The 20,516-nt window shown below is 41.7% G+C and overlaps 1 protein-coding gene across 2 annotated transcripts in view; it reads left to right on the top strand.

Annotated features, from left to right (window-relative positions):
• The first annotated feature begins 2,778 nt into the window (after positions 1 to 2,778).
• The window catches only part of RASSF3 (Ras association (RalGDS/AF-6) domain family member 3), a 116,065-nt gene continuing 98,327 nt past the window's right edge, over positions 2,779 to 20,516 (top strand). The window contains exon 1 of one of the 2 annotated variants that reach the window (XM_014964270.1): positions 2,779 to 2,903. In XM_014964270.1, the coding sequence (XP_014819756.1) occupies positions 2,783 to 2,903 (121 nt within the window). In that variant the 5' untranslated portion in view covers positions 2,779 to 2,782. Of the gene's footprint in view, positions 2,904 to 17,091; positions 17,165 to 20,516 lie in introns of those variants that run through there. The other variant, XM_014964271.1, reaches the window with a different exon arrangement.

Below are 20,516 nucleotides of genomic sequence, written 5' to 3'. Positions count from 1 at the left end.
GGTGACTTGCCCCATATCCCACGGGGATGGAGAGCATGTGGGGTGGGCACCACACACGTGGACCCACTGTGTGGTGTTGTTTCTGCCCTTTGTGGAGGCCTGCTGAGATGTGACCTTTGCACCGTGCAGGGAGGTAGGAGGTCAGAGGCTGCCCTCATAGCAGAGGGGACAGCTGGTCACCAACCTTCCCAGGCAGGTGGGACAGCAGCCCTGGCAGCAACCATTCCCCCCCCTCCTCCAGCACACTGCTGAGATGAGCAGAGGATGACCTGGGGGTTGAAATCTGCTGCAGGAAAAAGCCTTACACAGCTTTTCATGGTTTTTTTCCTTAAAGGGATGCAGGGATCAAGAGCTTCAAGATTCTCTGCTCACATTTCAGGTCCTTTTGTCCTCCTTGGAGAGCACCTCCGTGGGCTGTCTCTTCATCAGACTAGATTGAAAGGCACAGATGTAGCCCCCGTGTAGTGCCTTCTTAATTTAGTGGATTCTTAACTTTAGTGATGCTTTGGTGTATTGTAGGCAATTGGAATCATCTCAGACAGGGTGGTGTGGGCTCTCCCCAGCTGATGATGCAGCTGATGCAGCTGATGCAGGCTGATAGCACTGTGGTACCGTGCAGAGCACAGTAGATCATATTCTAAAGCTCACAGCTCAGCTTGAGAAGAAACCCCCATTATCACCACGGACCCCTCATCCATGAGCTGGGGGAGAGGGACAGGCTGCTGTCCACGGGCTGTACATGTTGGCCAAACTGGAGCCAAGAAATGTGGAGTGATAGAGGAGTCATGAAATTATTGCGAGGCTGACTGCTACCACTGCTTGAATTCAGGTCCATGTTCTCATCTGCATTACCTGGTTTGTTGCATGGCAGAATTGCCAGATTTCATCCAACTGACTTGCTTTGGATAGAGTAAGTTCTGTTTGCCTTGAAGTAATATGCAACATTTTCTGCTCTTGCCTGTTTTTTGTTCCAGTAAGGCCCTAAACACTGTAAAGGTTCATTGTTCTCAAAAGCAAAGTCAGTTTACCCCTTTATATTGTTATATTACTGTGTGTTATACTGAATATTTTTTTAAGCCTCGTAAAATACCAGTATAACAAAACCACTGTATCAGCATTTTTTGTTTAAGTGAAAAAAATATTCCCTTGCCCTTCATGTCCTGCTAAAGATTATACATATCTATATGGAGTCTTTGTCACATTATGAAACTAGTAGTCTTGACATAAATTCACTTATGGTCTGAAATAGTACAGGGGTTTTTTTTTTATGCCACTTTGATTTTCATTGAATTTTTGTATGTGTAAATTTCAGAGAAAAAATTTCACTGTTTGATTCAGTATTTGTCAGATGCTCATGAACATTCAAACCCGGGCCGTTTCCTGAAAGAAGCAAGTTAGCTGTTGGGCCTTTAACTCTGCTCCTCGCATGTGCTGAATTGGGTAGCAGACCTCCTACTTGTGCTAAAACTGGCACTTTGCTACTAAATTCCTACTGGAATGACGGGGTGGAGCTCAAACAAGAGACAAGTCTGGCGGCCTGAGCCCTGCCTTCTGCTCTCTCACTGACGCTGGCTGAAGAACTGTGGCAGATACAGTATAAATGGAAATGTTTATTTGTTTTTAAGAGACACGTTGACCAGAGGAAATGCAATCTAACTTGGTCCTGAGAAGTAGCAGTATGTTAAAAATGTCAGATCTATAAAATGAGGTTAAATATTTCACATATTTCAGCATAGAAATATACAGTGTGAATTCTAGAAGAGTTATTAACTGCATGCTGTGAATGTAGCTGGTGTAACAGAGCCCTTACTTTCTGTAGTTTAAAGGTTGATATAAAAGGATCTTTGTTTCATAATGACATTAGTCTTGGTTTTCCGTGTTTCCTACTATCCAGATCTAGCAGAAGCAAAAAAAAAAAAAAAAGCAAAAAAATGTGAGAAGCTGAAGAGGGAACTTGTGACATAGTCAAGGAAATAATGCTAAGCTTGGGAAATGGTTAACTGTCTTGCTGTTAAAAAATGTATGCTAGAATTCGTGATAAATGTTCAGGGAGACTTATTTTAGTTCATAGCATCCCTGGATTTACAATTGAATACGTATCGTGCTTGAAGCATGTTTGTAGGCTAAGTACTGAGATACTGTTAATTTCTTTGGGCAGTCATTTGTTGATAGATGCTTGATTCTCAAACTGTGGCAGTGAATGATTTGACTCTTATATTTGCCTTAAAATCCAATAAGAGTAAAAGTAGTATTTTTAACACCTTGTGTATCTATAGAAATCTCTGTTAAATTTGCTGCTGAGAGCCTTCATAAGCAGGGCTTTGAGAAACGCCCTCTCCAGAGAAAATCCTGTTGATTTAAATCAAGGGCTTTAGCCAGGGCACTTGTCCCTATCAGTTTTGGAGTTTGTTTTGTTTACAGCCTAGAAAAGGTAGCTAGAGATGAACGAAAGAGCCCTTCAAAACCTTTTCTGTGGAAAACACGTCCTGTTTTAGCATCGCTGGAAACACAGTACCAGGTTAAGGCTCTGGAGCATTGGTCTTTCTTTAGCCGAAGCGTCTATTAATATTTCTGCTGGTTGCAATGACGAGGGAGGTCTGGAGGGCTGGGAGCGGAGTGACGGGGAGGGAGGGGATTTAGGGCTAACAGGTGGTCCTGAGACGCGCTGCCTGGCGCTGAGCTCAGAGACAGCGCTCTCCCTGCGGGAATCCATGGGCTTCCCTCTCTGCGCCGGGATACGTGTGTCTGCTGCTCCTGGGGTGGCTGCGGAACCCCTTCAGCCATGGCAATAAGAAAGGACTTGAGCAAAACCATCAGGAGGATAGCACGGTTTTTTTACTGGTTTCCGAAGTCGTTGAGCAGTTCAAGGAGGAGGACGGTAAAACTTCTCTGGAAGTCTGCTGGTAAGTCTGCTGCTATGTTTCTTAAGACCTTTTTTCCTGCTAAAAAAGAAATTCAAAGGGAAAAATAATTTATTTCCCTTCAGCTGGTTAACTTTTCCAGGCCAGGATTGTTTGCATTTTTCCATTCTCTGAGGCTCATTAGGCAAAACTGTAAAAATATTTTGGAAATGCAATAGAAGGTTCATTAGGCTTGCTCAGATGAAGAATTCTCTTGCAGCTGAATAGTTGATTTGTATTAATATTCATGTCAGTGGTACTTGGTGTCTTGTTTTTGTAGACCTTGTCTCTCCCTTAGGTATGTTACAGGAGCTCTAACGTATGTATATAGGAGCTCTAATGTGACTCAAATACCTGCCAGGAATTGCCGTAACCTGTTAATTGATCTGTGTGAAGACAGAATTGACTGAAGGTGTTAACTCATCGTACCAGTGTTCACACAAAGGGATGAGCAGCTTAGAGAGGGCTTGTGTTCAGCAGTGATGCACTGTCCTTCATTTCCATTTTATCAGCTGAGATGCAGCCCCGCTCAGCTCACCAGTCAGTAAAAGGCGTTGCTCCCAACGAGCACTCGGTGCTCTGATCCTGGTCCAGTCCTGGCAGAGAAGCGTTTGCGTGCTCATAAACACTATGAAAGCTCTAAGGCAGTTGTGTTCCTCTAGAGGGGTGTGTTAAAGCTGGGGCTCGGGTATGTTCTCAGGGGTGTTGGAGGAACATGCAGTGTCATAACTTAGGAAGCTGAGCTCATCCTGTTCTTCTTAAAGGACTAATTATACAGGACCAGCTTTCTTTTGACAAGTGCTATTTTGATTGAAGTGGTGAACTTTGTCAATTCTGCAAGTATTATAACATTAATACCAAATTTCCATTTGTATGGGATGGGATTTGGGTCAGTTCTGCAGCTGAGCAATTTAGTGTTGTATTTCAAATTGCAGATTTTTGAAGGACAAGTTGGATCATCTGAAATCTGTCACAGAAACATTGTTGGGCCACATGTCTAGATGACAAGTGACTTCTTCCTGTGTGAAGGAGTCCACAGGTTTCAAACATCCAGAGGGAAATCCCATCTCAATGTGGCAAAACTTTCCTTGACTAAATCTAGAGCTTTAGCTAACCTCTGTTTGAACACTGGAAATCTCAAGTCCTTCTAATACATCAGATGATGTGTCGTCCTAACACATCAGGTCACTCCTAAATGAATGATCGCATTTTAAAAGTAGGCTAAAAAGTATCAATAAATGTTATTAAGAGCTTTAATTGCTAGCTGAGTTGCACACATGTGAAAACATTTACACCCCAGTTCTTTTCCCTCAGCACTACAAAAGAGTAAGTGCACCCATGACTTGTGACAAAAAACAATGTGAATTTTGAGTGCTTTAAAAATGATACTTTTTGTGATTTTTCTCCCGTCTCTATGTTTGAATGAAATTTACCTTTCTACCCTCCTTTTAATGCGTGTATTAGTATCTCTTTTGAACTGAATTTGTGGGTGGTGTCAGGAGTGCCCCACATGACCTTTTCTACCTGTGCAATGAGGTGATTATCATCACAAAATTGTGGTTTTGGTGGAAATGTGACATTTTAGCACAAGGTTGCATCCAAGCAGAGAAAAGCTCAGTGTGAAAATTCAAATCAGATGTCTCATAACTTTACAGAACCCAGTCTCCCCCAGTACGTCTGTAATAAGCTGGAAGCTGGAGCCTCAGTGCTCCTGTCACAAGGGAGGGGATACTGCTCCTGTTTGCATGGACAATTCTTATTTAGTCTTTACCAAGACAGCAAGGGGTGTGAAACCTTAGCCACACCGATGTCCATGAACGTTTCTGCCTTATTCTTGAGTGGCCAGAATTTTGCTTGGGTTCTTGAGGAATTACCAACTTACTCACGTGCTTCCTTAACTCCGAAAAAACAGTGTTTTGGTAACTCTTGGCAAAGTTGCCCTTCCGTCCTTCTGAGAGAGTTCCCCAACACATAAGCCTAGTCTGTGCAGTACTGACCATCTGGTTACCTTGGTACGCAAGGAGATTTACCCTCACCTCCAGGATACTAGGGTTTTCAACTTCTTTATTTCTGCCTCTGTCTTTCTGCCAGGTTTTGCTCCAGTGTTGGCACTAACCGAGTTGCGTCAGCCAGGATGAGCCAGCAGAACAATTCTGCATCGCTAGGCTTGTCCCACAGATGAATAACCCAGATGATAATTAAAGCTTTCAGTAATATTTACTGATAGTTTTTAGCCACTTACGCTTTAACAAATAAATTAATGTTTTAACAACATCAGAAAAGAAACTTTTATGATTTGGATGGGCTAGGAAGAACAGAGATTACTTTCTCTAGTATGCTTTGTCAGAGATTTTATGTGTTATCATACATCATTTGAACCAAGAGATGGGGGTGTGCCCCTGCATAGTACCCTCAGACTTGTTGCTTTCGTTCCACTTCTGTCTCGCCGTGTCTCAGGGTGTCTTGTCCTCTCTGCCTGACCCAGAAACAAAATCTGCTGAAGCACAAAATTAGTTTTTAAGTATGACAATGACTTCAGTACTGTTGTAGGTCATTATGTTCAGAAAGCTGCATTTGATGCAATTTTAGAAAGAGCTATCAAAGCATAATTAGGTTGCTGTTTCTAAAAATCCTCAGTTTTCCAGCCTGTCCTTGGATGGATACTTTGGGATTGCTGGCCACGGACTATTGCCTACAGTTAACATTCTCCTTTCTAAACTCTAAAAGAAGGAAGAAAATTCGAGATTGCTCTTCAGTAATTGGTTTTGATTAAATTACTTACTGAAGGACTAAAAAAAAAAATCTTAGACATGGTTCAGAATAGACTAAATGTAGCTGATAATGTTTTAAGGGCATTGAGTTTAATAAAGGGTACATAAGATTTTATAAGAGGCTTAAACTGAGGGATGTAGTATTTAGGGTTCTAGAGCCTTTTTTTCTCTGAAATATATTTGGATTTTTTCCTGCAACATCTTCATTGAATTTATGTTGACACATCATGTAACTAGAAGTTTTGTCATGATAAAGTACTTACATACGGGGAGGGGAATTGAAACACAAAGAAATTAGAAAAAATATCATAGAGGGCCATGATAAGACTATAGGAAGCAATTATCAAAGAAATAAGAATAGACAAGTATCTCCCATTTTCTTTGTCTTATAGTAGAGGAATAATGTGAGGGGTGACAAATGTGAAGCAGATAAAAGGTATTTTTAAAAAATATTTTAGTCAGCATTTAATTAAATTGTAGAACTCATTACCAGAGGATGCTGCTGAGGTCAGGAATGTAACAAGATTTAAAGAGGGTCTGGAAGAATAAGAATATTCAATATTACAACTGAAGCTACAACAAAAGCTTTGAAAGAGACATAAATCTTCTTGCTTCAGGGTATAAGCTAATTTTTAACAATTAGGGATTAGTTTGAGATAATTTTGTGGCTCAGATTCCACAACTGTTATTGTTTGTTGCAGTTTCTTCTGAAGCAACTAATGCTCACCCCTGGCAGAGATGATCTTATGATCTGGGTTGATTTAAACCTTTATGACATTTTTTTTAGGCTTATACAGAAGAAAAACAGATTTTAGACCTGTTCAGAAAAGTATCCTGTGAATATCCTGTAGAAAAAGCACAATGTTTGCTGTCATTTTTTTTTTAATTTGACACAGCTGCCCCAGTGGCAAACCCCACTTGTTCTGGAGCCATTCTAATAAATAAATAAATACGGTAAATTAAGTCAGTCTGAGGTGGGCAATTTTGTGTAGTCATGTTTCTTGCCAAATCCTAGTGGCTCATGAAGAGCTTTGTTCTCAGCTCCTGGATGGAGAGGGTTCTCATCAGTTTGAGATACTGTCCTGCCACGTAGGTTGGAAAGCTCTTTCAGAGGACAGGAAGTGAGAATGTATTGACAAAATCTTAGACTATCTATATTTCACACAGCCTGAAGTTGATTTTTACCCTTTGCTGTTGGTTGGGGTTTTTTGCGCCTTTTCTGCTGTAGTGTGCTACCCCTTTTGTCCTTGTCTAGCACTAAAGTTAGTAAAGTATCTTTACTGATTTTGAAGGATTTTTGGTCCAAATGGTCAAGCATTCACTATAAAATCATGTTTATGTAAGAACATGTGTTATGCAAAATCAATGGAAACCTGTACAGAGGCAAGGTAGTATCCCTGAAACTTGCTACCTCCTAAAATATTTCACATATAAAGACAGGTTTAGCTGATCAGATAAAGAGAAAAGTCAGCCTTTGAACTCTCTCCAAAATATGTCCAGCTGACAAAATGAATCTTTAATACATATGAGAAGGGGGAACATAATATTAGTGTGATATGTCAATTTAGAATGGCTTGGTTTAAAATATTTGTGAATTCATTTCCTATTTTCATATTTGGTCAGCTAACGTGATGGCTTATGCTGTAAGTGCCTGTGTCCTCATGTGACCTCTTTGATCGGGCTATTCTGGGAATAGTTTGCGTATGTAGAGGTGGTATACCTCCTTAGCTGGGAAATTAACCAACAGAAAATGACACTGTATTTCTCTGTTCCTGTCCAAACCCGGTTGGTGAAACCCACTGCATCCCCTGCTCCCTCAGGCCAATAGTGTGTCCCACCTCTACAGTCCCCATAGTCAGGTCCGTGTCTCCTGCACAGATACCTGCAGCTGTCCAGTGAGCACCTATAGGTCTGCTGTGGTTTTAGTGAAAAAATAATTCACCTGGCCATCCCCATAGTTGAGGCCCCAGGTCTCTTCTGTGCACCAGCTGCACTATGCATAGGAGCAACGCTCTGCAGTGAGATGGATACATCAGGCCCAACAAGGGCTTGCAGAGGGGAACTCAGAAGGAGAGAATCCATCTCTGGGAACGATGGAGAGAGTTTGGCTCAACACACTGGAGTGTGATAAATGGAGTGTAGAGGCATTTGGGAACTGTGGCTCTGGAGCATTCAAGCTCTCATGGGTGGACAAGATGGTTGCCTCCAGGGGATTATCATTTGAAGGATTATTTAGCTGCTGTTTGGGAGAAGGAGCAGGAGAACACTGTCTCAGTGGAAACCAGCTTGGATGTAAATCAGTTCTATTGGAACTTAACATGGTAGCAGACAAGGTGAGCTTATGACTGTAGGTGGCCATTCTGGAACATAGATCCAGCAACCCAAGGTTGCATCTCACTGGGACCTGCTGGGGTGGGTAACCAGGACTTCTGATCCAACTTTTTCAGAATGCTGTATCTGTTTATTTCCTGAACATCTAGTTCATGGCTCTGATTTGTATAGTGCTGGAGATGGGTAGGATACTGCAGCAGATTGGAAGCAGGTAGGAGATGATGGCCTTTTACCATCAGACTATACACACTGGTGTACATACACATACTTCTAGAGGAGGCTATGCCAGGATCTGCAAATAAAGGACATTTATTAACAAAATGAAAAATGAAGACTGCCAGATGTCAGTGTTAGCAGGTCATCAGGGTAGTTTAAAGTTAATTGTAGAAGTCTGTAGGAGAAACACGTCATACGGAGTGACTGAGCAGTAAAACATAATTCAGCCTTGATAAATATGAACTAAACCATAGGGGAAAACACTGACTGCACATATAGAGCAGTGGCTTCTAGTTTAGCTTTTATCACTTGGAAAACAGAATTAATCATGTGGAGGGTTCTCCAGAGAGACTATTCTCAATGCTCAAGCTAAAAGGAAAGTGAATATATGGAATTAATAGGAAAGAAATAAAGTGAAAACCCAGAAAACTGTGCTGTGCCCACATGTCATATGAAACAGTTTCCTGTTTCCATATGAAACACCCCGCCCTCTTAAAAAGGGTATAGTAGTATCTGAAGATACAAGAGAAGAATTTGGATTATCAAAGAGATTAGTAAACTCCTTCTGACCTCTGCTTGGTAAGAGGCAGCTGCAAGAGAATATGCTTCTGTACTAATACCAGCAGTGTGGAGAACTGAAAACAGCATAATTATTTTCCATTTTTCATAACGTAACAGTCCAGGCCACGCCACGAAATGGCCAAACAAGGGGCTTAAGCTATTCTTTCACGTACATAAGCATGCATGTAATTGAGTTGTGGAACTGACTGACACAGGATGTTCAGGAGACTAGGAGTATAAATGTTTTCAAGAAAGGATAAAGATATATTGATGGAGGAAAGAGTCATCAAGGGATATTAAATAAAAAGATGCAGATACAGCCTCTGGCTCATTTGTTTGTTTTAGGTTGCAGATTGCCAGAGAGTAGGAAGGCATAAGGGGGAAATATCACTCCAAATTAACTTTTTTTTTTTCTCATGTGTGTTCCCTAAGCATCGGCTGGCAGGCTCCTCCCAAGACAGGCTACTGGCCTAGCTAGATCTTTGGTCTAACCCAATCCACCTGTTCTTGTGTTTTTCAAGTGCAATAGCGATAAAGGCTAGGGATTACAAAAGCTTCTTTCACTATTCTTGATTTCTGTGTAATTCTCCACCCATTAAATAACTGTTTAGGTGTTCTGTTATTTAGGAGTCTGTATTTTTCCAAGGGAGATGCATTCTGTTGGTGTTCGGATAATCCATGGTATGTTTTTCTCTGTATCGGTTATCGTTCACAGCTCTTACCAGTCATGTGGCTTTTGCAAATTGCATCATGGGTGGTTTTATTCCATTTCTCAGATAATTAGATGAGACGAATGTGGCATCCCACTAAATTCCTTTTTCCTTGGCTCTAGCAGTTTTAAATGAGATGAGATGAACCTCTTTGCCCACTCTGCCTCCCTTCCAAAGAAAATCCTGATTTGTACCCAGAAAGTTAGTAAGATTTTCATAAGTCTGTAATAAATGTAAAAAAAAAAAAATTGTTCAGAGGCTGAACTTCATCCCACCGGTCCAATTGCTGCTTGGAATAGGATTACTAAAGTGAATGTCCACCATACATGAGAGATGTCAGTACCACCAGGAATTGCTAGTATTATGCCTATTGTGGGCGTGTTCTTCTGAAGTACTTCAGAAGATTTAGTTTTACTTTCTGTTTTTCTGCTGCCACATTCTTTCTTTCCTGTGCCAATATCAGACAATAGCTGTTGGAAGATGCTGTTTATCTCTACTGCATCTCTTTGCTGCCCTGGGAGCTCATATAGGAAGACAAGATGGAGAAAAGAAGATGACCAACTGTGCATTAAACTGAGCACCTCCCCAATATATCTGCTTCAAACTCCACCGTCAGAGTGGGAATGATGACCTATAACATCTGAAATAAAAGCTCTGGATTGGTCATTTATGAAGAGGAACATTAATAAATTAGTAGCGTGGAATTACGTGTTTTAAAGAGGTAATGTAACATTAGAGCCTGATATGTAAGCATAGACTGAGCTTGGATGCAGCATGCAAAAGCATCCTCAGAATTGAGCTGTACTCAGTGTGAGAGGTGATCAATACAGAATACTCTGCTGCTTTTCGCAACAAGCACAGATATTTTTGTATTAAGTTTCATTTAATTTGATGGGTTCGATTCAACTTTTTTTCCCGTCTCACATTGAAACATCACAGACCACAGGTTTTGTTTAGTGGAAAGTTCAAGTATGGAAATTGCATGTGATCTGCCTTTAACAGGTCTGCCTTTCATCCGTGCTAGGCTATAATTGCTACTTTCTCTCTCCTAATAGAGCGATTATTGATCCTTCAGCAGCAATTCAGAATGAACTCCCACTGCTGTGGCCAGGTAAAGCATGTAAAACCATGTCTCTTCTGAGCTCTCAGGACCACTTTTCTATAATCCATCCCCTCCGTGAACTGAAAGCGCTCTCTCTTCTCCACTATGAATTCCAACAAGAAGAGGGAGTTTATTAAATTAGGTCTGGTCAAGAACTCACAGATCCTCGACAACGCAGCTAGACCTAAACCATACTTTTATTTCCAGTTCTTACTTTTTGGTCAGGTTTATTCTCAAGGAAAACCAAAAGAAAATGCTGATGTGTGAGTTAACATTGTGCTGGCTGTTTTGAGGGTTCAGCAATAGAGGGCACTAGAGTAAACGCTTTCAAAAAGCAGTGTATTTATTGGGTTTGCATACAGAAGAGAGAGCTAGCTGGGTGTTTTTTTTATGTGGAAGGGTTTTTCTCTCCATTCGTTTAGGTTTTTAACATTGGAAAGATGCTAACAGTCAGAGCAAGTGGAAGTCCCAAAATACCAGCATGAGACATAGTGGAACTGCGTAAATACTCTGGATCAATTTTTGACTTTTTAAACAGAAATTCTTCTGTTACTTTCCATCACATTTGCAGTGCAGAAGTGTATGCAACCATGTGTTCCCGAGCCAGTTGTTTACTCAATGTAAATCTGATGCCTTTAGTTCTGTCAAAGGTGGATTTCAAGTGAATTTTCTGAAGCTGCCACAAAAGGAAAACCAGGCGTGAGGAGCTGGTGCACCCACATCCCCATCTTCATCCAGGCTGTGTTCCCTTGGAGCTCAGGAATTCAGCACGTGCTCTGGCCAGCTGCATTTTGTGGTATCCATATGAAAACTTAATTTAATTTAAAGACAACCTGGGCTGCTTTTAAGTGATTGGTAGAATGTGATGGGTCTGGTGGACTAGGTTGGCAGTGAGGGTCCAAATGCCAGTGGGCAGGTATGTCAGAGGAAAAGGGCTGTAGCTCCTATTTTACCATCGTAGGGACTCTGCTGCCACGTCGCTGCTGCAAGTGTGGCTCAGTGCAATGCCACGGCTCCTCTCCGGCTGCTTGGCCTCATGGAGAAGGTGGGAAGAGGTGGGGAGAAGCAGCCGGCACTGGCTGGGACACCACTGGTGTCCATCCCTTTGCCTGCTTCCATCCCAGCACTGGGGGACACGTGTGGCTAGTGCAGGGCTGCGAGCTGGCCACCAGCCAGGGGCTTAGCCCCATGGCCTGACCCCATACTGCTCAGCGAGTCATAGAGATCCCTGACAACTACTGCAGTCTTAGCAAATAAGCATAAAAGGAAGAATTACTGGCTCTATGCAAAATCAAATGTAAATAAGTTATTGTAAGTTGCAGGTTGAATCTCAGCTTTTATTTACAGGGCACTTTTTTTGTGGCAGAACTTCACTGCAGTTTGTTAACATCAGAAATGGACAATAAGGTTTGTTTTCTATTCCAGAAATGTAATCCTTCTGCTCTTGAACTGAAGAAGACATACAGCTGCTTTATGGTACCTTTGTCACTGCCACAAGTGGTCGGTAAAGCCTGTCACACGTCAGGTCCATCAGATTTTCACTTGCATTTTCTCCTGTGAGCCTGGATGCAATGGGCGCGTGGTTTGCTGTGTCCACAGTACAAAAGCACTCTCTGAACTCTGTCATGGAAGGACAGACAAGGCGATACATCAAGGTATCTCCCAATGTTTGTCTCTAATCCCTTGTTTGCGGTTTCTGCACGGAGGAATTCAGCCTCCCCACCCCTATCTGACATGGAGAAGTAGGAGCTGTAGGCTCTGTCTGCTGGCTGGAGCAAGCAGTTACGTCTCTGAGGTCACAGGTCTGGAAAGGTGCTGGCAAGAGCTGAGAGCTTGGTCATTCTCTTCACGTTTGCTGCAAAGCATGGATATGATTTCCTACTTTGCATTTATGAACAGGTTGAATCTTACCAGGTCTCAATATTTTCATGTGTGGAGCTTTGGAAGACAGTAGGAATAGCAGTAGCCTGGAAGTTGAACTAACTTAAAGAATGCTGCGGATGTGCATGTATCAAGAGGACCTAAGGACGAAGGAGAAATGAGGTATCTCCTCTCCTTCACATGCTGGCATTACTACACGGCATTCCTGTTCCCGGGTAACTCCAGGGGAGCCCAGGCAGGGAAGAGGCATTTCAGGCTGGGGAAGGAGAGCTCAGCCCTGTGCCCCTCTGTCTCCCTCCCAGACACAGGTGGATCTAAAAGCTCCCCAAAACCTGGTAGCCTTGGGGTAGCCTCAGGAGGGGACCTGGCCCAGCTCTCCAGCTAGCTGTGATGCTGAAACCGATAAAGGAGATTGTGAGAAGTAAATATAATCTAAGCTTGTGTATTTTTTGTCTTGTGCTTTTATTTTTAAAGTGCTTCCACTATTGCAAATTTATGCTCTAACTCCTACCTCCATTGAATGAAGTAAACATTTTCAGCCTTGTTTGCAAACAGATTTTGTGATTAGTTCAGGGTGGTCTGGCAAACACTGGGTGTTCTGTTTCTGCGGGAGCGGTGACGGTAAACAGGGCTGCACGCAGAGTGTTATCTGCCCAGAAGAGGTGTAGGAGTTTTCAGGAGCATCTGCCTGTTTATAGGCTGGTTGTGTAAGGTCTCCGGGCTTGTGCCGGAGTCTCCTGTGACAAGTCTTACCTGGAGCCTGTTGACAAGCACTGGAAGGAGGGAGAAGACCCGAGGCTGTCGTCATGTTGATAAAAATACCAATAAGCTTTACAAACAGATTAAATTTACTTTAATTCTTTAATAGCTCCAGAGTAAATCAATGGGATTTATGTTCCTACGTCAGATAGGGCCAGGTGCTCAGACATTTAAGCATCTGAGAGCCATGGTCGATTTTAGTAGCTGAAGATAGGTATTAACCCTTCCTCACCATGTTTTTCACAGTCGCTGGCATGCAGAGTGGACAATCCTCCCTCAGCGGTCAGGGACCTTCTCTGTGGTGGCAGCCAGTAGGCTTACCTGGCTAGCAGTGGTCACTCAAAGATGCTTCATCCATGCAAACGCCTGCATCCCGGTTCTTCAGCGTACAGCTAGATGGCAATGTCTCCTTCTGGTCTTCAGGGAGGCTGGACAGATTCCCTGGTGTGTCTGTCCTGCTGAGCCTGTCTTACTCACCCCTGGCTAAGGATGACCAAGCTCATAAAATGTGTGTGCCTTGGTGTTTACCAGTGATCTAGCAAACCCTGTAGCACAAACCAGGTTAAGATAAGGTCATACAAAAAAATAAGTATTTAAAAGCTCCAAAATAGACTGCAGGGTTGTAGAGGTTTATAAAGGTTCTAGCGGCAGGAACTAGGTTTAGGCTCTTTAATCTAAAACGCCTGTCATTCCATCCTGTTTTGCAATTGGGAAGCTGAATTTGTTTATTAAGCAATTATTTACTATCTGGTGCACGTGATCAGCAATGTGGTCTCTGTTCCTGGGCAGCAGGGACATTAGACAGTCCCAGGCTCATGGAGGTTGCTGATTTTTATACTACATCTTCTCCTTCAGGCCTTCCTGGAGTTCTTGGTCAGTGATTCACTTAAGAAAGAGTTTTCTTATCTTCTCACCACAAGGCTGATCACTCCCTCCTGCTTTGCAAATGTAATGTCCTCTGGATGTGGAAAACTCAGGTTACTTCCTGTCTTGATGATAGGTAAATTGTTATCTAAAGATTCTGAATTGTAAACTGGTGAGTAATATAGCAATATTTTTTTTGTGCAGTACCCTAACTCTAGCTTGGTAAGACACTTTGCTTTTGGGTTGGGTCCTGGACTATTCTACTGAAGTTAAAGCACCTGCCTTCTGCTGAGGTCCAAATATATACAAATACATGATTTAGCAGGTCTGTGCCGTAGGCACTCCGGTTAATTTTATCTCAATCACCATGAGTAGCTCCTAATAGAGCCTGTTACAGGAGTTTATCCTGTTCCCAGGCCAGAGGTTCCTGACCCTGAGTGGGGCTGTGGCAGTTACAGATGGGATTACAAGCCTGGCAGAGACTCAGTTCTATCTGGTGTGTATGTAAATGTTTGGAGTTGCACAGTGCTAGGGTGAGGGGTTGAAAAAATTCTCAGCCAGAAACAAGCAACAACTGCTAGTAAACTAGTAAAATGTGTGGATATATTTGATGTAGTGATAGATGAGTGTTTGAAAGGCTTTTGCTTGTTTTTTACTAATTGAAGATTGTAATCCAAATTATATTTGCCAGCTGTGTGAAAACAGAAGGTAAGGATTTTAGCAAAACTGAGGAAAAAATTAATCTATACAATGAAGGCTATTCTATCAGCTGACCTCCTTCTACTTTAATTTGCTTCTTTGGCATTCCTGTTAAAAGCATCATGGATTTCTGTGCTCTTTCTTCTGTTTTACAAGTCTATCATCCTTTTGATACTAAGATGCTACAAATGTTAATAATCTTTGAAGTGCAGTGTAGTACTTCTCTAAGAGTGAACACCACTTAGTTTCTGAAAAGCATTGTAGCAGCTATTCTGTTCTTTGTGGTTATTCTGCAAGGAAAGGATGAATAGAGATACTTCACCTACTGTGGCAGTTCATGTCTTCGCATAAGGCAGGAAAGTGAGGTTGGTTTTGTAGCTTCCCATGCTCTGCAGTGCAGGAGGGGAACAGCTGATGGAAAATTTGGTGCCGTGGCTGCAACTTCCCAACTGTGGCAAATGCATAATAATGACTTCATTTGTACAAGATATTGAGCACCCAAAATTTTGAGTGCTCTGCAAGCAGTGAGTGTCACCGCCTCTGATGACAACTCCAGTTCTGTGGGGGTGTTTAAATTATAAATCTGGAAGCCTGGCTTTAGCACCAGCACTTTGAAAGTCTTCATCCTTTGCTGTTTCTAACCCATGCTCGCCTGCTAATTTTTTCAAGTGGGTTGCAAGAGCTGTAGGAAGCAGGAACTGAATGAGAGAGAGCACCTGCTTTCCAAAGAACAATATTCATCTGCTTGAAGGAGAAGGCACATCTGGTTACATTGTCTGGTCTAATTCAGCCTGCCCACTGCCACTCCAGTAACAGGATGGTTTCACTGTCTTTTTAGAGATTCTTGGAGCAGGCTTCTTGGAGCATTTCCCTAGGAAGCAAGTTAAGCTGGTTTCATACTCTTTCTGTACCTGGAAACATGGTAGGGGATCCTGTCTACGGGAAGCATGTGTCCCGTATAGGGCCTCATGGCCAGTGGCCGTGGCTGTGGCTGGTGTACCTGCTGAAAGCAGAGTCTACAGAGAAACAGCAGATTAGAAGCCTTAAGTGGCAAATTGGTACTTGTGGGTAGGCAGAGCTTCACAGGGGTTTGGAAGATGTGGGTTTTGCTGGACTTCAATCTGATCTAAGCCTTGCCTGGCTCCACAATGCAGAAGGAGCACAAAACCTGCACAGAGATCCCCCAGGGAAAAGGATGGCTGTAAGGAGCTCGGAAAGTCTGTCTCATCTGTAATGTGATGTGATCCCTTAAAAATCACCCATGACTCACTAATTGGGAAATATGGCTGCTACAGTGAACTTTATTTTCATCTCAGACTGATGTTAAGTGAGACTAAGAAATAATAAGAAATAATATAGAAAAATAATAACAGATAAGCTGGCAAATAATCAGAAATGAAAGGAATTGCATAGAAGTAAAACTGATGTTACAGCAGTTGGGGGTGTTACAGCACCCCCAAGGAGCTGTGCTTAACAGTTTTTGAAGGCTGTTTATCCTAGTATGCTTCTCGTTCCATTACAGCTTCTAGTGAAACTGCTTAAAAAGATCTTGGTAGCAACTTTAGCATCAAACTAGAATGTAGAGATTAGAGCATCAGCAAAAAGGAGAACAATGCAATATATATTAAGGCCAAACTAAAATGTGAGATGTTGTTACCAATGTATTGTAGAAATACAATGCAGTTCGGCCTTGCAGGAGAAATAGTGCTGGACTTCACTCTCCTTCCTTTGGTGACCTGCTGGCTGAAAATGGATTAAGAATTAAAGCATTAAGCACCTTACGTAGTTTGAATATTTTTCTGAGAAGCTTTGCAGCATACTTTCTGTAGAGCAAGCACAGCAGTAATCTCTCTCCTGATGGCTGGGAACCAAGCCACAAGCTCTCAAGTAATGATTTGACTTGCTAACTTCCTAACACACACAGTAGCAGGACCAAGTCGTATACCCTCCTCACGCTTTCTAATAAAGACTTCTTCAGCCTTACTGTGGTGGATAAATGGTGGGAACATAAATACAAATTCGGCTTTGAACTTTGTGTGTGCTTCAGGTGCTCAGGCACGACGTACGTTTTGCATATCCGCTTGGAAGTTAAATTTGCCTGGGCCATCACAGAAACGAACACGCACATTTCCTAGGCAGGGAAGAACCACAGCAGGGTTGAGAGACTTTGCTGCTGAGCCTCTGCCTCCCGCTGCCTGGTTCCGTAACGCTCCATTACTGGGGTCTGATGCTGGAGCATCTGCGGGGGTGCCTGCCTGGCCACTGGCTCGCTTTCTGCTGCGCCGCCCTGGAGCAAATCAGTGATGGGAACTGCTATTTACAAGCTATCAGGCAAAATCAAGTTTCGGGTGAAGAAAACCCAAACATCAGGTAGGGTCTGTTCACATAAGATAAGTGTGCTGAAGTCTGAAGGCAGGGGAGGAGTAGTCTTGATTTCATGTAATTGTAAAACTTGCTAGGTTTTTTGTTTTTTCTATGACTCTAGCCAAGCCACTGTTGCAATAGAATAATGAATAATAAGGCGTTACATTATGTCTCAGTAGCTGATAATGCAACTTCTAGGGGATAAATTTGAATGTTTAATAAACATATACTTTGCATTTCCTAATGACGCAGGGCAATTATGCATATTCAGTGTGCATTGATCCATCTCTTGCATAAATGACCCCAGTGTACAGGACAGCCTGAGCATTAGTGAAATAAACCTGTTACCTTTTCTAAATGTCAGTAAATGCTTCTATCAGCTGTGCCCAGTTGAATCCCCCAGATCTTTGAATTCAAAGGACAGCATTCATTTCAGACCATATCAAGAAAGAACACCTAGTTCTGATTGCTTTCCAAGCAGAAATAACAGGGCAATCCAGAATCTGATGGCCACAATAGCCTTTCCAGAATAACAGCTACTTTTTGAACTCAGGGGAATTTTGGGAGTGGTCCAGTAAATGATTACTGGAAAAAGATACTATTTTTCAATTTGATGCTACCCGGACCTCTTTGAAACATTGTATGCTGTGAATGAAATAAAATAATGTGTTTAAAGCTAAAATGCATAGGAAAAAAGTTTTAAGTATTACTGTTCTAGAAAAAAATAACGCTTTTTTCTTGTCTTGCTCATTGAGCTTACAATCAGTATATTAAAATCTAATTTATGATTGAAAGAGTTTCAGAGATGAAGCTTTTACATTTTTTGCAATTATGCCTATAATAGCCAGGCAGAAATTATGGGCTTGTCTTATAAATGACATTATGGACTCACAAATTAAAATGAATATAAATGACAAACAAAATATCATTGAGAGATAATATTTCCTAACTTAATTAGCAATCCTGTTTCAGAACACTGTTTAGCTAACAGATTTTTTTCTTAATATTATTTGTGAAAATGCGTCTTTAGAATTGGTGCATGCTTAGTGTATATATTTGTGTAATCATAGAAAGTTGGGGAATTAGCGAAGCCTGGTTTCCTACAGATTTGTGCCCTATTCCCTGTAACCTCCTCACCACAGAGGGGATGTTTTTAATAACTGGTTGTCCAGACATTGCCAGACAATGGTGTAACGGCTGAGTTTTGCCTGCCTTGCCCAGAGTGTGGGTATTAGTTTGGGTGTCCCTCTTTTTCCCAGGAGATAATTTTCATAAAAGTCACATGAACATAATTAACTATTAGACTGTGGTTGAAATTGGTCAGCTCTCTCAGAATTACAGGGGAAGGATAGAAAGGTAGACAAACAGTGCAATCTCATAAGCATTTTTTCTTAAGAAGATGATAACTCAACTTGCAGAGCAAAGAACTCAGAAATGAAGAAAAATTAGAAATTCAAGTAATTTTTAATTAAGTGCTCCCATGCTGGTTTTCGCTTGGAGCTTCCCCACTCCCTCACCCAATGAACAATGTCTCCAAATTTTATTTAATCCTGTTGAGTCGGGGTGAGGCTTTTCAACTGCATCTTATGGGGTCCCTCCCCAAAGACAAAATTATTCTCCTCTCTCAAGAGCTCCACGAATGTGAGAGTCCTTTTGCTTCCAGAAGTCCTCTGTGAGGTGCGTGAGTTGTTTGAAAAATAATCCCAGCTGCACGAGCATAAAACAGAGCCCTGGAAAACCTCATTTGGGTTAAAAGCACAGTTCTCCCTGGCTTCGGTTGCGGATGTGAATGCTCCATGTTTCCTGCAAATCAGATAAAGTAACTCAAATGTGGCACCCAGGAGAAATTCAGCAGCAACTGCGGAAAGTCTGGCATGACTTGCCAACATCACACAAGAGTACAGGGACAGCTATCATTTTTCCTGGGCACCACGCAGGTGCCTGAACCATCCTTTTTTCCCTCTGTGGTCTTCTGCCTATTTTGCTTCATGTTTTCCAAATTCTGCATTAAATACAATGATGGTTTTAGAGAGTTAGAGTCTTTTTTCAGTGTTTAGATTTATACTGCAACAGGGTCCTTCTTGCCCCATAATTAGCTGGAGGCTATTTGCCCATGTCCCAAGAGGAGTGTGACTTGAGAAGTATTATTGTGATGTAGTCAGTCTGGTTTAAGATCAGAAACATCCTGGTTATCTGATCCAGGATGGACTCTGCTGGGCCACTGGTATTGGAAAAGCTTTGACAGGTAGACTGTCAAAGGCAGACTTCGTGCCAAATAAAATATATTTAACCATGCTTGAATGCAAGTGTTGATTGGACATGGGAACCCTGAAAAATTTATACTTGACGAACTGTAATGAGAATCTAATCAAACATAAAGGAAACTGATCTTTTTGAGAGGTTGATAAGGGAACACAAAAAAGCCCATGCAGAATTCAGCTTTTGCTATAAACTAGGGAAGTGTAAAGCTTTGTAACAAAAAAAAAAAAAAAAATAAAAAAATAAAAAATTTAAGAGCAATTTAGTTAGGGAAAATGAAAACATTTCCTCCAAAAGTCATTCTTGGAAATGGCTGAATTGTTTAGCCTAAATTAGCCCAAAAAAAAAAAAAAAAATAAAAAAATAAAAAATTTAAGAGCAATTTAGTTAGGGAAAATGAAAACATTTCCTCCAAAAGTCATTCTTGGAAATGGCTGAATTGTTTAGCCTAAATTAGCCTAAATGTTCTAAAACAAACAGTATGGTGTTCCTCAGCATGGAAACTTGAAGTACAAGTGGTTGCTCTTTGGCAAAATCATAAACAATTTAAAACCTAAAAATAGAAAGTGGCATTCCGTGCTAGACAAAGATGTTATCATGAACTGTGCCAAACTTACACAGAAAAACAGCAAAAGCAAGAAGGCTTCAGAGCAGATACGCCCCTGGAGGTGTTCAAGGCCAGGCTGGATGGGGCTTTGAGCAACTTGGTACAGTGCAAGGTGTCCCTGCCCGTGGCAGGGGGGTTGGAACTCCATGATCTTTAAGGTCCTTTCCAACCCAAACCGTTCTATGATTCTATACAGGGATTTTTTTGCAAATACTGTTAAAGTGATTCTCTGTCTGAGGTTAGAGGCCATATGAATCATCTGATTTCTTACTGGAGATGGGGCCATCTGCCTCTGTTATCATAAATTTATGTGTCTAATAGCCACCTTAGCTGATTTTGCTAGCTAGCAAGTGGAATTTCTGAATTGCTCCTGAAGGCAACTTTATGATTTATCAAGTTAATTACAGCATCAGATAAGCTTCTCATTCTGTTTCTGATATTCATGTGTATGTTCTTAATAGAACCTAAGCTTAAAACGTGTAAAACCATATA

The sequence above is a fragment of the Calidris pugnax genome, unplaced genomic scaffold (assembly GCF_001431845.1).
Source record: "Calidris pugnax isolate Ruff unplaced genomic scaffold, ASM143184v1 scaffold44, whole genome shotgun sequence".
In the NCBI taxonomy this organism is placed as follows: Eukaryota; Metazoa; Chordata; class Aves; order Charadriiformes; family Scolopacidae; genus Calidris; species Calidris pugnax.
Note: the sequence above shows the minus strand (reverse complement) of the source record. Positions and strands in the feature narration are given on the sequence as shown.